Below are 16,932 nucleotides of genomic sequence, written 5' to 3' on the forward strand. Positions count from 1 at the left end.
TAAATGTAGTATTTGAAGATTCTCATTAACGACCAAATTATATAGAAATTTGTAATATATTTAAAATAATATTGATTCGATTTTAGATTAGAAATATACTACATAGATATATATATTTTATCACATATTTGTCATCTGATTGATATTATTTTAAATATATTATAAAAACTTACTTAATTCTCTACGACACTGTCTCCAATAAATATATTTAAATTCAACCTATGGGATGATAATTTTAGTTGTGATACAACGTTAAAGCGATAGAAATGAAATAAATTCATGCCTTAACCATTAGGGTAAAATATAATATCTCCATCAAAATAATAATGAAATCTGAACTCCCATCACCATTCACCAATCACCACCGTTTGATTAAATGCGTCAAAGAGGTTTGAGTCTACTTCACGCCACAGAGGTCACCCCCTTCTGCCCGCAACCTTTTACTATAAAGCCCCTCGACTTTTCTCATATCCATACCTACCCTCTCTCTCTCTCTCCTCACTTCTTCTATCTGCAAACTGGAACTTGGGTTCTTCTAAACCAACGCCATTGGACACAAACTCCAATCTTGGGCTATGGAGAAGCCAAGCTTTGGAAAGAATGGCGTGCTAAGGCTTCCCCCTGGGTTCCGATTCCACCCAACTGATGAAGAGCTAGTTGTGCAATACCTTAAAAGAAAGGTCCACTCATGCCCATTGCCTTCTTCCATCATCCCTGAGATCAATCTCTCCAAGTACAACCCTTGGGATTTACCAGGTGGGTCTCTCTCTACTCTCCAACAAGCAAGCACATATTGGTTAAGATTGAGACTAAAAGTTGTCTCTTTTATGCAATCTTTCAATCTTAGGTGGGTGCGAGGAAGAGAGGTACTTCTTCCACCTCTCGGAGGCGAAGTACCCAAGTGGGGGAAGAAGGAATAGAGCTACGAGGTCAGGGTACTGGAAGGCGACGGGGAAGGAGAAAGAGGTAATTGTGGCTTCCAATTGCGGCAACCGTGTGGTTGGGATGAAGAGAGTTCTTGTCTTCCATCAAGGGAGGAAGGCGGCGGCGAGAGGGATTAGAACCAATTGGGTCATGCACGAGTATCGCCTCATTGGCACTGAGACAAGCAACTTGATCAATGTGAGTTGGGTCGCAACGCTCTGTTCCATATTTGGAGAAGAGATGGAACAAAAAGATTAGGGTTCTTTTCACAAAATTGTCGCTAAAACTTTTCCAATGTCGCTGAAATATTTTAAATAGCTTCAAAAAGAGTTTTCCTTCTTAAGTCATAAGATGAAAATAGGAAAAAATAGAAGAAAAAAAAATGAGTGTTTTTGTCTTCTTACCATGAAACGGATTGAATAATAATTATTAATTTATAAAAAGTGTATGTTGATCAGTTCGACATACAGAGTAAGAACAATGGCAATTATGCGAAAAAGACCCCTTAAACCTTAAATGTTGGTTTTGTCTGCAGAGTTCTATGTTTTCGACCAATGGTTGGGTGCTGTGCCGCATTTTTAAGAAGAGGACGGCTGCCGAGATGCATCCTTCTTCGCCATCTGCTTCGGAATCGAGCTGTGTCACTGAGCTTTGTGATGGCAGTGGAGAGGAAGCAAGCAGCAGTATAAGCGTCACCTCTGCTCCATGAAGAAGAAGAAGAAGAAGAAGAAGAAGAAGAAGAAGACGAAGTAAGAGAGAGAGAGAGAGAGAGTTCCTGCTTCATTGTTTCTATCAAACTTAATTAGTTGAATTCCGAGTCATTTTTCCTCCTCGGAAAACCCAAACTTTGAATCCAGATGACTTTGTAGCCTTTTTCTCATCTCTTGTAAGTTTTTTTTTTTTGCAATTAAGGAGGAATGTTCTATTTTTTTCCCTTGATTTTTGCATATTGCCACCCACATTTTAGACTATTTTTTGTATTTCTATGTTAGATACCCATTTAGAATATAAAAAAAAAATTATGCGATAATAACAGCTTAACCCCTGAACTATATAACCCGATCAATTATGTAAAACTTAATAATATGTTATAATAATAAAAAAGTGGGTGATGAGATGTGAATCTATGACATCCAAAAATGCTACTTTTTATATTATATTAGATAAATATTTTGACCTAATAGCTTATGCTTTTAAATTAAGAGAAGGGAAGTGATATTTCTCACTAATATACTAAAAAAAGAGAAGGAATCTGTTTGCAAATATGACCAAAAGAAGAGGGTTTATTCTGACTACAATTAGGAGGTTACTTTCAAAGTGAGGATCCAATGCTGTGAAGAGTGAAGAAATCCTTGTGGACTGTGATAGAGATGCTAATAGCTTTCTTTCATTGATGGCCATAAAAAGAATGTGTTACAAGTGAAGGGAACTGGTGAAGGCCATCTGGGTCCCTTGATGGATACACATCTTGGCCTGGGATATCTCCAAGGATCTTTTCTTTAGCAGAAGATTGCAAGTCATCACATCAGGAATAGGCCCTCCTGATTGAGATGTGGTTGTTGTTTAAAATTAGGGTTCATGCTTAGTCAAAGTTAGTACATTACTTGTGTATAATTTAAGCCAAGAGGTAACTCATGCAATAGTTGTCATGTTGTTTCTTAGCCATCTACTTGAGAGGAGTTTGCCCTAGTTAGAATTATTCGCTGTCTAGTAGTCGAACGACTGATCTTATTGATATGAATTATCCGTCGTTCAACAGTCAAACATCTGATCGTGTCGATATGAACAGATATATCTATCACACATAGACCTAGCTTGACATAAAACTCTTTTTTTCTTCTTTTTTTGAAGCGTGACATTTGGTAGTACTCTAGTTGAACCAGTATTTTTCGAATTCAAACTTAAAAACACTCATATAATATAAGCCCCTCTAATTATTTGAGCATGACTCCAATAGCTAGCTTGATTTAAAAGTTCTTTTTTTTATATATAAATCACGAGCTCGTAAGCTGATCAGAAAATGGACAAGAGAGTTAGCCATCTTATGAAACGGCCACAGTAGATCTAAACTATGCACATATGCGCTTTAGTAGAAAATTCAGTAAATATCATCCTCAATATCTATTAGAGAATTGAACCCGGTCATAACTCTCAAACCTAAAACCTTTACAAGTAGGGAGCTGTTGTTGATAAATATTGCATATTCTAGAGTTGGTTATAATACCAAATTCATATACTGAATTAGCCAATTTATTATACTGTTAATGATGCTACTGCTCCATGGAAGGGCCATCAATAGGAATCTGGCAGGTTGCTAATAGAAGACAAGGGGTAGGCATAAGTTAAAAAGATCCCAAGAGTTCCAGAGAAGGGTAGAAGTACGTGGAGACTGAGTACCTGGTTACAAACTTATAAAGTTGCAATACTTTAGCAGAGGCATCCTAAATATAAAAAAAAAATATTATGCATTTATTAATTCACACATATAATAATATTTTTTTGTTGTTTTTATTATTAATAATGCTTTATTATTCGGGTATTTATCATTCAATTCCTACATTTTTCTTTTAACTCGTACTATAAAACACTCGAGTAATTATTATAATAGAGAGTTATTTATAAATAGACTAAATCAACTATATATACAGAATAATTATAATATACATAAGTTTGTTAAGGTGATAAAACCTAGAGAGGAGTAATTTTGAAACTAATATAAATTAATCTCTTTCTTCGCCTGTTGCTGGGTTAAATTTAATTTCAGATATTTTTAAGATATTTAAAGTAAAATACAAGCGGTCAACCAAGAAATGCTAGCATAGTAAGTGACAATGATAATAAAGCAATTAATAAATTTCTTAAAAGTTAACACCTGAAAGAAATCCAGCATTAATTAGAGTGGATTATTATAATGTCAATGCACTTTGGTTCTTCGTGGGGATCATATTATTTTAATTATGGACGGCACTAATGAACATAATGTTAGTTATATATATTTGTAACAACAGACAGCAAAGTTGCAAAGTATCCACATGGCTGGCAAGTATTAAATTAATGATTTAAACCAACTCATAAGCTCAAGTATTAAATAAATGAAGCCATAGTGGATAAATACTTATTTATATGCCAATAGAGAAAGTTTCTATAATGCCACCTGACAAGTTAATTTGATAAATGGGACAACTTACTACATTTCATACTTCAAAAAACTTTTGAACACATCCTCTCTTTCAATACTTGCATTTTGACACTCCTTTCAGAGAGATATATAGAAGATTGAACTTCCCAAAAGTCTAAATATAAGATCCAAGGTCAACTACTGTAACCCAACAGTAGATCGTTGCAAGAACTCAACTTATGGAGGAGGTTGTGAATATAAATTTTCTCTTGAAAGTATGATGTTTAGTGGATTATATATATATATATGTAGAGTTTGATGGTTGGAAGGGTCATCTTGCATGTCTATACTTATCTATTTCACTCTTTATAATTTTATTTGTATCACTTTTTTTTTTTCTGGAGAAACATAAAATATTGTATTAATCACCACGGTTACAAAAAACGGCGGCAAAAGTAAGAAGAGAGGTAGGAAAAGATTTTGCCTAGGTTACACTATAGGCTATATTTCTACCATAATTAGTTATTTGTATCACTCTACGTCCATATGGTTATATTCAGATTAAAACTGTTATTTTTGTAAATTATATTTAACTAATTTAAATATGAAAAAACTCATTAGATATAAATTTATAAATAATTAAATAAGTCTTTCGATGCATCTAAAATATTACCGATTGAATTTCGGATGATAAAAATACGATAAAAACATCCATACGTTGAATATATTTTGTTACCCAAAATATAATTCCTTTAAAAAAAATAAGGGTGTGAATTGCAAATTGGATAAAAAAATCACGAGGAGCAAAACGTAAAAAGTAGATGGCGAGATAAATAGGGAGAAGAGCAACGTTAGCGTGCGAACCATGAAATGTTGAAGAAATGTAAGTGGGAAAAAGATCCGGCCGACAAAACTCTTTCTTGGCGGTGTGGATTTGGAATCAATTTATTATCCAACCAATGAACCTTGGGAAGTTCTCCCACGCCAACCACAAGATATATATTGTCTTTTATTTATTTATTATTAATTGCAATCTCTCTCTCTCTCTCTATTTTGACTGCTACTAAGAGTTAAGATCCATTTTTTGGGGTACGATAAACGCAATCCAGCAAACGGAGAATCTAATCCAGTTATAGAAGTTCTATGTTCCATCTGGATTCCCTTTCACATGAGCTAGATGGCCTATAAATGGGTTGTGTCGGGTGGCTTTGGAATCAAAGTAAGATTTATTTAGCACTTCTCATTTCCAAATTATTTTTGTTTGAAATTATGTTTTTTTTTTCCTCATAATTAATTACTCTTCGTAGATTTCTTATTTCTTGTACACTCATTTAAAATTAATATTTACATATATATATATATAGTTAAAATATATTTATTCTAGTTTTTAAGTTGCTTTAAAAATCATTGAGACTTAACTTGATGTAAATAATATATTTTGTTGATGGGTATATATATATATATATATGTAAATATCAAGCAAATAAAATATTTGTTAAGGGTATACATGACAAAAACCCTTTAATATTTTGAGCAAATTACATTTTATCTCTTAAGTAATTTTGTTCAAATTTAACTTACCTCATATATTTCAAACTTAAGTATTCATATTTAAAAAAAAATTAACGGGGCAAATGCTAGAATCACTAAAGAAATTGAAGAAAATACTACTAAATGACCAAACTAGTGGATTATTAAATATTAACATAATGAGATTCTTTTGCATATCACTTCAGAGTATATATATATATATACACACTAAAATATTTTTTAAATTTATATGCAGTCCATTATAAAAGGTTGTGCATCTAATATACAAATAAGTGCACGTAGACCTTTTCAGGTGCTATTTTGCAATTCTACCTTAAATAGAGTCATTTTTACGAGCACGTGAAGCAGAGGAGTTTTTCTTACTAAGAACAAAAGGTAGGGTCTGATATGCAAAAACAACCACAGTGAAAATTAATGCGAAGAAATCCAAGAATCTCAACATTAAAAAAATTTAGAAATTTCAAAAATTAAAAGTTATTTTTACATTTTACACCCCCCAACCGACAGGAGTGCGGAGTTGGATTTCTGACTCTGGCTATGCTCATCATTCATCACCTTTCGGCTGCGGATAATAATTTAAAAAAAGAAGCTTCCAGATCGAAGCGAAGCGAAGCGATGCTTCTTCGAAAGTTCAAACTCGCCACCAATCCGATGAAGAAGCCTGTGGAGAAGAACAAAAGGAGAATAATGGACGACATGCATCTATTACATAAAGCTGACCTCTGAATGGAATTACCGTAGGCCTCAGGGTGTTTCTTGTAATAAATAAATTGCAACTCTCCTGTGAATTTTACAAATTAACACTATTTTTCATAAAAAGATAATAATACTTTAGTAAGCTAAATTTTCTCTCCCTTCTTTCCCATAGAACATAAAGATAAATATGTTATATAAGTGGCTTATACGTGGTAATGTATGGATAAAACGAGAAGGGTATTTGAGATATTTTTGATTGTTAAGGGGTCTATGCGTTAAAAAAAGAGTTTAGAGGATGTATGTAAAAAATGGTGATAGTTTTATAGTATAATAAAAGCGTAGTAATACTTAATTCTCTCTCTTCTCACCTTTCGTATAATATTTATATATATATATATATATATATATATATATTTTGACAAATCAAGCTACATCCTCCTCAGTTTCTTTGAAACTTAATTAGTGGCGATCTTCTACTAAGATATACCATAAAATTAGAAACAAGAAAACCGTTAGGAGCAAATGGACCATCAATCGGTTCACCAATAGAACATAATCTCAACTACTAACAAAACAAGATAAACCAAAAAGTCTATCAAATATTAGTATAATCTCAATTACTAAGAACAAATCACACGTCCAAACATTTCATAAAACAACTGACAAAATAAGATTTTCTAGACCGAAAATATTGAAGGCATAGAGCACCACCATAAAACAACCAGCATAATATTTTTATGTTTATAAATTACTATTTTACTTTTGAAAAAATATTATTTTAATCAACTATCATTTTAATCGGTCTCTCTTTATTTCATATTCCTTTTTCTCTCTTCTCGTCGTGCATCTATTATAAATAATATTTTAATAATTTAGTATAAAAGTTATAATAGCTATACTAGTATTGATTTTATTCTATAAGTGAACGAGACCTTTGATGCTAATACCAAACCTTAACGGTTAGGAGAAATTTTTTTGACGATTAGGGTTTCGGATTTAGTTAAAAATAACAAATTTATGTGGTTTAAATCGTAGAAAATCTGTATTATAGGGTGCTGAATGAAAAATAATATCAGATCCATAGTCAATTTGATCACTAAAAATGATAGTTAGAAGATGTGTGATTGCCCAGCAAAGAAAGGGATATTTGAAAGTATATAATTGAAGGAAATAACAATTTTTTTGCATAAATAAAATTCTAATGATGTTAGAAGAAGATTCTTGACATCTCGTTTCATTACAGAATGATATATTTATCAAATAAATTTATTAATTCAAGAACAAAAGAGACTATAGCCATCAATCATCATATTATCATGAATACATACATCTTAAACAAAATTTAATTTATTTATCGTCCGTCTTTCGACGAGCGAATGAATAAAATCCTTTGAATACCAACTTGAGCAGGATTGAGGATTCGTTCAGAAATAAATTCCCTGTCCAAGTATGAATGGAGAATATAATATCCAGTCACAATGCATCAATAAAGCCAGTTGAAATTCACTAGAAGAAGATCTGGGAGCATGATAAAATGAATTAATGGTTTCTAACCTCTTGGGTAATCCAAGATTTAGGACCAGCAACATTTACAGGCAACCTGCAATAGAAAAGAAAATGACTATTAGCAGAAAGCAAAGTAATATTAGTCGCAAGAAATAGGTATAAACTTACATTAAATCAGAAAATTAAAAGAACTTACTGTAATTAAATGATTCATAGAAATAAGACCCTTTTAAGACTTCTCAAATGGTTAGATAACGGTGACTTTTATATTCTAACACCCTATATATATAGTAGCACTTACAGCTCAAAGACGAGAATGGTTATATCGAGACTTCCATAAGCAGGCCAATAGATAGCCATAGGACAATTGAAAAAGGCTTGTGATCGCGCTCACATTTAACATTAGAATTATTTTCACATTGCAAATTATCAAGCAAAAGTATAATATGTATTTGAAAGTTGAGAGAGTAACAAAGGAATTCATATTATCGCTAAATGTGTAACTTATTTCTCGAATATCCATGGTCAAAAGTGGCTTAGAAGAGGTCAAAACCCCAAAAAAGTTTATATCCCTAGAATATATTTGCAAGCCAAATCTTTCTCTTTCTCTTTCTTTCTCTTTTCTTTTCTCCCTAAAAGAACCGAGTTTTGCTTCCGTTCCTCCTCCATCTTTGTTCAAACCATTCAAGTCCTCTTGTACTGCCTACAAACATGAACGAAAGATATCAATATTGCCACCTTTTCCTATCAATTTTAACATCTTAAGCATGCCCAATTCTCTGAAAGGTATTAAAACATTTCCATTATGAAAATAACAATAACATTGTTTTGGATAAGGGATAGATATTGGCATGTGAATAAGCCCGATTCCTTCAATGCCACCCTCTCGAGAAGAGAGCAAAGAGGACCAAAGACATTAGATTGCACGAAATGCTGCGCATTCTTACAGGGAAGGACAGAGATTCAAAACTTGAAGAGATATCAACGTGAGAGCTAGAAGAGATCACGGTATAATGAACCCATCTAGTTGTGATCCAATCTAGGCCCAAGAGCTGATGCCACCCCTCCTTCCACCACCGAAGGAAGTCTGACATGGTTCCAAACCTCTAGCTAGAGATGATCATCGGGTGGGTCGGGCCGACCGGGCTAGCCTCTTGGTTTGCCAGCAGTCGGCTGCTTGTGAATCAGGCCAGATCGAGTTTGGGCTAGGTAGAATAGTCTAGCTCGCTACTACATATTAACTTGTGAGAAACGGGCTTGAGCTGCGTAGGCTAGATCAAGCTGGGCTTAATGAGTAGGTCAGGTGAGATGCCGAATGGACCATCCTCATTCCTCCATGGATCCATTTTTGTCTGTCTCTGGATTACCGGCCACCAAGACTAAGTAGCAAAATAGGATGGGCAACGATGAAGGTGGAGTCTACATAGTTGTGACTTGTCGATGGCCGAAGGTTGCACCAACAACTAGAGTTTAGGGCTGATCATTGTTGGTGGAGTTAAAAAAATTAGAAAAGAGTAGAGAGAGAGAGAGAGAGAGAGAATACGAAATAATTAGGGAATAGGGAGTCGTCGGAGAATTGGATCCTATCTAAGATAAGTAATGTGCCAAGGAGAGGAGACAACTATCTTGTTAATCTAAATTTGGCGAAGTCCTCAATAACAATATTCTTTAAAAGTAACAACCCCTTCCCTAGCGCATTACTTACTCATCTCATTGAAGATTCCTTAGCGCACTACTTACTTATCTCATTGAAAATCATCAAACTCTTATGACTAATTTGAACATCATCGATGTCTCTTTAGCTTATACGGAGACCAATACTATTGCTAAATAGCATAGTATAACAAATATCTTCACTAATTCATTTTTTGGGTTGGTTGCATCCCTCGTAATTGTATATCATTTTTATTATTATTCAAGGTCTGAAGGCTAGATAAAGATTAGACAAATTAATGATAAACTCTCTCTAGATACAGAGATATTTAAGTCCTACTAAGTTTTAACTAACATACCAAGCTGCATTGTCTAGGCTTTAAGTCGTGTGAGTTGCTAAGCAATTGCTCTGAACTAAACTCTACCAAGATATCACTTCAAGCCGTCGTACTACTGAATTGCTATTTTAAATCACCGCACAGTCGAGCCATTAATTAAGCCACCAAACTATTAAATAATTTTCTCTATAATAATTATTTGGGTTTGAAGTTGACCTTCCAACTTGGTCGTAGAAAAGATACATGTGGTCTATTGCTTTTTAAGGTACTATACATTTTTTTAAAAGAAAAAAAAAGAAAAAAGAAAAAAGAGAAAACATAGGAGTAAAGTAAGACATATATGCTGCTACTAAAACAGAGCTAAAACAGAGCTAAAACAAGTATTAAATAATGAAACAACGTAAAACCAACCCATTCCACTTCGATAAGAACATAGAGCAAGTAGTGTAAACTTCCACTTTCGGTTTTTAATTAGTACATGCATCCCTCTGGAAGCTGCTACAAATTTGGTGCACTCGGAATCTCTTTTCTTTTAGTACAAATCGTACTTGGGCTCTCCTGGATCCACCACCTTCCATATTTTTAGCGACTTATCGAGGCTTCCACTATACACCACCCACCTCCGCCCCTCCCCTTCCTCCCCGCCGACTTCCGCCGACGCCGCTAGGCACTTCACTGGCCCAGCGTGACCCGTCAGCACCGACAAGCAATCGTGGACCCTGGTCCCCTCCTCCCTTCGACGCCACACGCATATCGACTTGTCCGCCGACCCGGAGAACACCAGGTTCCCGGCCGCCGCTAGGCAGAGCACCGCCGCGTTGTGCCCCCGGAGCACCCCGCCGTGCTCCAGTCCCCTCCCCCTCTCCCAGTAGTTCACCATCCCGTCCGAGGACCCGGCGTACACAAGCCCGGCGGCGCTGCTCACGGCCAGCGCCGTCACCGCGCTCTCCTGCTTCATCAGCGTCTGCTCCGCCACGTGCCGCGTCGCCATCTCCCGCCGCCACACCTTCACTGTCCCGTCCGCCGACCCGGAGAACACCAGGCCGTCGAACGCCTCCGCTACCGCGTTTACCGCGTCGTCATGCGCCGCCATCGAGTCCACGCACCGCGAGTCCGCCAGCCGCCACGCCTTGATCGTCCGGTCCCACGACCCCGAGTACAGCAAGGACTCATCCGCCGAGAGGCAGAGGCAGGAGATGGCGTCGCCGTGGCGGATCCAGGCAGCGCCGCCGCGCCTCTTGCGGCGGAGGGCGGCGGCTGGGTGGATGGACGCCTTCAAGATGTCTTTGAGCCGGGGGAGAGTGGAGACGCGCTTGTAGGAGGTGTGGTCTTTTGGAGATGGCGACCAGACCCGGACCTTGCCGTCTTGATGCCCGGAGAAGACGCGGCGGGCGTCGGACGAAACGACGATGGACTTGACGAGGCCGCTGCTGGACTTGAAGCCGGCGAAGTCGCTGTGGTCGCGCCAGACACGGATGTTCTTGCTATCTGAGCCGGTATAGAGAAGTCCGCCTGCGGCGGCGAGGGAATAGATGTGACCCTCCTCGCGGACGAGGGAGCAGACGAGGCCGGTGCCGGAGGGGAACAGGTCGGTCGTCCAGGTTGTGCTATTCCTGGCCGAGTCCGGGGGAGGGTGTTGGTGGTGCCAAGGGGAGCACTGGAAGGGGGAGGAGTCGGCGGAGGCGGTGGTGGCGGCGGCGGAGGAGGAGGAGGTGGTGGTGGCGTCGGATAGGTAGCCGGGGCTGGTGGCCATGGAGGCGCTGCTGTGGCTGGCGGTGGAGAAGTCCTCCTCGCTCGTGGACTTGAATAGTGGATCAGAATGCATGACCAAGAAGGGGGGGAAGTTCTTGGTCGGCCTCGGAAGGCCACCACCCGCGTCGACGAAGAGGGCGCGGCCGCGTCGGGCGCTGCCTTCGCCGCCGGCGCCGGTGATTGGTTCTCTCATGAGGTGGAGGAGGAGGAGGAGGTAAAGGTGGGGAAGGTTGGGGAAGGGGAGGGCATATAAGTTGGAGGGAGATTTTGGTGGTTTGAGACGAGGGAGGGAAGGAAGGAGAAGGGTGACACGTGTGAGGAGGAGAAGTGGGGTGGGAGTAGGAAGGATGGAGGGGAATTCGGGCGACCATAGAAGTGAAACTTGGTCGGTTGGATCGGGGATGATGGGGGTTGCTATTTGCTATTTATTTAATTAAACACACCCATCGTGTCCATTTCAAAATACACACACACACACACACACCTATCGAAGGTTAAATCCCAATAACTCTCCCGATGCACATAAATTGCATTAGATATGTGATGAGTTATTAACTTCTTATTATGTTTATATCTTTATTAATTATATGAATAAGCTCCATAACTTGAAAAACATCTACCGTACCAAAAAAAAAGCCTCGGATAAGCACAAAAGACTTACACCCATCGGAATTCAACGGGGAAGGCATCAAAATATCCCTAAATCTCAGTTCTCCTCCTAAAACCCATCTCTCATAGTCGAAGCCACGAAGAAGAAGGGATAGACGATGGTGTCATGTACTCGACTCCTTTCACATGCAACAAGTCCATGCGGCGGTCAACCTTATACGTAAGGTTGGGCTAGTCGTTCGCACGCACAAATATAGTAATAATAGAACAAAAATATAAGCGGCTAAAATACTCAGGAGATACTCTTTTATTACTCAGTTCTCTGTTTACTGATACTCAGTGAATTAGAAATGGATAAAGCTCAGCTCATTGGCATTCAATGATTGCTAACAAATGCTTCCTGTTTACACTGTTGGGCATTCACCTTTATAATTTGGTGAAATGCATCTAGTCCCATACTGTTACAACAGTCAAAGACCTTGTTTCTGAAAACAGCCTATATTCTCAGAATTTGCATTGGCCCATTGGGAAATCTTCGATTTCTTTTCGTTGCAATCGGCTTACTATTCTCTCACTAATGATGGCTAGCTGAACTCTTCGTCTTCTAACTCCTCTCGCCGCTTGTGGAAGACTATCTGGAACTGCAATTTCTTGTCACCTAGAGTGAATGAAGACTTTTGTTTGGCTGAGCGCTGTCGGAACTCTCACTGTCCGAGCTGCCTTGTATCGTCGAGTGTCTGCTATAGACTCCTCCTGTCCATTTTGCCTCAAGTCCCCTGAATCCGTTCAGCTTCTTCTGCTGCATTATTAGTTCGCTAGATTTGTTTGGTTTCACTGTCAGCCAAGTTTAAAGCTTGAAGGTATTCCACACAGACTGGACGACTGGAGTAACTTCCTTATAGCTGCACTTTCTCGACCTTGGATTATTTGGATCTGGGAGAAGGACTGCGTTTTCAAAGGTAAGGTTAACTCGATCGTTGGAAGTAGTGGATATATAGAGCCAATATATTGTCTCTAACTCTCTCAGCCTCGGTTGGTTCCAAATCCAACGTCAACCCATACTTGCATGAGAGGTCTCAATGACATGAGTCAACCCATACTTGGTAGAGCACGTCTCTCTTGTTCGTCTTAGAACAGCTGCATTTTTTGTGCTGAAGTTTGCAGCTCAAGGAAATGGTATCTAGATTTTTATAGTGACACTTGTTATGATGGTTAACAATTGCTGCGATGATAATATTGATTGGTGTAGTATAGCTCCTATTCGGAGATTGAAAAGGATTGGATCAAATCCACCCTTCAATCTTTATTTATAAATTGTAATCCAAATTAAATATTTAGTCCACGTACTATTTTCACAAAAAAGAAAAAGAAAAAGAAAATTAGAAACTTCCCCTGTTCGGGCTCTGGTCCATTTCATCCGAGGCCTTATCTAGATTCTAGCCCAGTGTTTCGGCCCTGTTAGGTATTATCTTATCGGAACCGTCCGTTTTCACTATTATAGCGATAGCTGACGAGTTTCAGATCGTTAAGATTCGTGCTAATTCGGATTCTTCTAATAGAGGGGAGAGAGGGAGAGAGGGAGACAGAGCTCCGAAGCCATGGCGATAAGAGTGGTGAGCCTTAACAACCCCCACTACCTTTGTTCCTCGCCTCTCTCCGCTTCGTATCCCCATCAATCGCTCCTCCTCGCCTCGCCAAAATTTTATCACCTCTCGTCGCCCCGGAGATCAATTCCAAGCTTGAGCACCCAACGCAGGAGAACCGCTCGCGCTCATGGGTTCTCCGGTAAGACCCATTTTGCTCTTTCTGATCTCTATTTCTACCTCTCCGAATTCATATGTCCGTGGATTTTGAGCTTTCTTGACTTCGCCTTAGTGTTTTGCACCAATTGGAGAGGTAAAGGCGAGAGCTTGATGCTAATTATAGCTCTTTATGTTTATGGAAGGATAGCCGAGTAGATGTCAGAGTTGTTAAATTTTAAGTTGGGAGGTTCGTTTTGGTGTGTTGTACTGCTGGGAGAGTTCTGGAATACAATTTGATATGAAACCAAATTTGATGCAATCTGTATGTAATCTATTTATTGACTGAATATTTATAGGTTAACATTTTCAATCTCAGTATAAAACCATAAACAAGACCAAATTGCACGAGTAAGTTGCTGCAATGCCAACAACTAAAATAATTAAATCAATGAAATCCTGATATTCTTGTAGTAATTTCTAGGAATTAATGCTTTTTCCATTAAAATGAAAGACTCTTATACATAACTTTCTCCAGAAGTCTTATCCTTTTTCACCACTAATGGTGAAAGCATAGATTATTTTTCTATGCTTGTTCTATGGTGTGCATTCTTTCATTACTTACATGTTTGCTTACTTTATTCTGTAGGTTCTAAAATGTCACTAGCTGAGCTTGAGCCATCTCTTGTCGTAAAGGTTAGAAATCCTGTATTCTTACATTCCTAGATATTAAATTCGGTCCATTGAGTCCCATATCTTTAGTAACCATATGGATGCAGAAAAAAGCAGCCGAGATTTCATCTGAATTGAAGGGAACATCCATATTTCTTGTGGGTAAGTGTCATCTATATTTTTGTTGTTGATTTTGCTTTAAAAATTCTGTCTGTGCACTTCTCACATGTGAGAGAAGGCATACAATACATGGAACTCAGCAATATCCCCACTTCATATTGCAATCTGCAGGATTAAACTGCAATATGAAAACCAAAATGGGAAATCTTCTAGCTGATGCATTAAGATATTACTACTTCGACAGGTTTATGTCTTGTCCATGCTAAGGTAAACATTCTTATGATTTGAATGAAATGCTTGATTCTTTTATTGATTTCTTTTGCAAGTAGTGATAGTGTGGTTGAGGAAGCCATTGGTGGTGAGGCTGCTGCTAAATCATTTCGAGAATCAGATGAAATGGGATTTCGTGATTCTGAGGTTCTCTTATAAATTTCTACTTCAAATAGTAAAGATAGCATTTCATATGCTTGCATGGATAGAGTAATGCTAGATTACACAATTCTTTAGATTGAAGTGCTAAAGCAGTTGTCATCCATGGGTCGTTTAGTTGTTTGTGCTGGGGATGGTGCTGTCCACAGCTCAACTAGCTTGTAAGTTCTTTCTTTTACTGTTATATGTTCATTTCCATCAAGTTCCTTTCGTATTGAATGTAATTGTATCAGCTTTTTCGTTTTTCTGGCTCTTAACCATAAGCCTTGTTAACTTTCAAGGGCCCTTTTGAGACATGGCATCACCATCTGGATAGATATTCCCCTAGAATCAATAGCAAATGAAGCATTGCCACCACCATCAGTATCACATTCTGATTCTTTTTCAGAGGTCAATCCACTTTTCCTGATATCCATATAAGTACTGACTGACTTTGTTTTCATAAGTTGGGTGCACTGATGTATATACATATGTATAGTTGTATACTTGTATATAACAACACGCTTATTGTTGTTTTCAGCTCTTTCTTTTGCCTTCTTAAAATAATTCATAGTTGCTTCTGACCATGGTCCACTTCTGTGCTCTAGGTGTCAGACAAACTCAACAAGAGATACAATGAACTGAAAGGAGGATATGGGACGGCTGATGCAACCATCTCACTCCAGAGTAAGAAATACTGACAAGTTTAATAATTTGAATTATAGCACTTACAACATTACTTTGTACTTACTAACAATCTGAAACTAACTCTCCGTTCAATTCTTGCAGAAGTAGCCTCTGAACTAGGCTACGAGAACTTGGAATCTGTCACCCCAGAGGACATGGTAGTGGAGGTAAACATATGAACACCACTGAAGAAGATTTTAAGAGGAGAGGAACTACTACAACATTGTAGATCTCAAAAGTGATATATATTCTTTTTTTCTTTTGCATGATATGCTAGGTTTTGAAGGAAATTGAGAAACTGACGAGAGTGAAGAAGTTGATGGAAGCAGCTGCAAGACCATTTTAAGAGACAAAATCACAGATCACATCCTGATGCAATGAAAGCTTTCAGATTTTAATCTGAAGAAAGCTTTTCAAGAGTCTTGTTCTCACTGTCAATATTTAAGGATGTTCATTACATACTGTCTTCACTAAGAAGGAATGCAATTTTACTCTGCTTCCATGTTAAAATATTGAGTGAAAAGGAATTGTTTGTACCAAAGCTTTATATGACCTTCTAAAGACAACCATTGCTTGAATTTTGATGTAATAGGTCTTTGTGATGACTAATTAACTGTGAGGTAATATGTAAATGTTATGCAAAAATAGAAAAAGAAAATCTCGGCGAAAAACAAATTGGAAATTCTCTCTATCTTTAATTGCTAAGTCATCGTTCAATTGTGGAATAAAAATATCTTATTTTGATATAAAAATTACTATACTAGTATAGTAAGTAAACAACTATTTATCTTAGTACTAATATAATAATACATATTTCTCTCTCCTCTCTTATTCTATCTAATATTTTTATTTTTATTAATTATTATTGTATCTTTAAAAAGACATCTCTTTAATTAGCTATGATTTTAATCACTTTTTTTCTTCTTCTTTTTTCTCTCTTATCTTCCCCATCCATAAATTAGTATAGTTTCCTAGAGTTTAATTTGGACGCCATAATTTCCTACTATTTCTCAAAGTAAAAATAAAAACAAAGCATCTGAATGGAAACTTGAAATAGCAAGCAATGCATTTAAATATGGGTTTTTTTTTCAAAGATATCAAGCGGAATAACATATTCTCTTGCATCCTGCACCATTTGTTCTCTATCTTTGCACCACGT

General features: G+C 37.6%; 3 protein-coding genes across 3 annotated transcripts; 2 read left to right on the plus strand and 1 right to left on the minus strand.

Moving 5' to 3' along the window:
• Window positions 1–403: 403 nt before the first annotated feature.
• LOC140797147 (NAC domain-containing protein 83-like) lies at window positions 404–1,858 on the plus strand. Its single transcript, XM_073150417.1, has 3 exons — window positions 404–756; window positions 848–1,122; window positions 1,460–1,858. Exons 1-3 carry the CDS (start codon window positions 576–578, stop codon window positions 1,631–1,633), a joined length of 630 nt encoding a protein of 209 aa, XP_073006518.1. The 5' UTR covers window positions 404–575; the 3' UTR covers window positions 1,634–1,858.
• An 8,253-nt stretch (window positions 1,859–10,111) lies between these two features.
• LOC140797952 (protein JINGUBANG-like) lies at window positions 10,112–11,896 on the minus strand. The gene has a single exon (XM_073151662.1). The coding sequence runs from the start codon at window positions 11,729–11,731 to the stop codon at window positions 10,319–10,321; it is 1,413 nt and encodes a 470-aa protein (XP_073007763.1). The 5' UTR covers window positions 11,732–11,896; the 3' UTR covers window positions 10,112–10,318.
• Window positions 11,897–13,644: 1,748 nt separating this feature from the next.
• On the plus strand, window positions 13,645–16,351 carry LOC140798163 (probable inactive shikimate kinase like 1, chloroplastic). The gene is made up of 10 exons (XM_073151927.1): window positions 13,645–13,932; window positions 14,536–14,582; window positions 14,666–14,720; window positions 14,850–14,922; window positions 15,008–15,095; window positions 15,186–15,268; window positions 15,389–15,497; window positions 15,695–15,773; window positions 15,876–15,940; window positions 16,051–16,351. The coding sequence occupies exons 1-10, from the start codon at window positions 13,746–13,748 to the stop codon at window positions 16,117–16,119; spliced, it is 855 nt and encodes a 284-aa protein (XP_073008028.1). The 5' UTR covers window positions 13,645–13,745; the 3' UTR covers window positions 16,120–16,351.
• Window positions 16,352–16,932: the final 581 nt, after the last annotated feature.

Source organism: Typha latifolia, chromosome 11 (genome assembly GCF_019914945.1).
Source record: "Typha latifolia isolate L0001 chromosome 11, TyphaL0001v2, whole genome shotgun sequence".
Lineage (NCBI taxonomy): Eukaryota > Viridiplantae > Streptophyta > Magnoliopsida > Poales > Typhaceae > Typha > Typha latifolia.

What these genes read in the sequence shown, in the direction of transcription:
- LOC140798163 (XM_073151927.1), top strand. Translation starts at nt 13,746, where the DNA reads ATGGCGATAAGAGTGGTGAGCCTTAACAACCCCCACTACCTTTGTTCC. An exon ending in TGCAACCATCTCACTCCAGA is followed by an intron (nt 15,774 to 15,875) that starts GTAAGAAATACT and finishes CAATTCTTGCAG; the next exon opens with AAGTAGCCTCTGAACTAGGC. An exon ending in CAGAGGACATGGTAGTGGAG is followed by an intron (nt 15,941 to 16,050) that starts GTAAACATATGA and finishes ATGATATGCTAG; the next exon opens with GTTTTGAAGGAAATTGAGAA.
- LOC140797147 (XM_073150417.1), top strand. Translation starts at nt 576, where the DNA reads ATGGAGAAGCCAAGCTTTGGAAAGAATGGCGTGCTAAGGCTTCCCCCT. An exon ending in CAACCCTTGGGATTTACCAG is followed by an intron (nt 757 to 847) that starts GTGGGTCTCTCT and finishes TTTCAATCTTAG; the next exon opens with GTGGGTGCGAGGAAGAGAGG. An exon ending in AGACAAGCAACTTGATCAAT is followed by an intron (nt 1,123 to 1,459) that starts GTGAGTTGGGTC and finishes TTTTGTCTGCAG; the next exon opens with AGTTCTATGTTTTCGACCAA.
- LOC140797952 (XM_073151662.1), bottom strand. Translation starts at nt 11,731, where the DNA reads ATGAGAGAACCAATCACCGGCGCCGGCGGCGAAGGCAGCGCCCGACGC.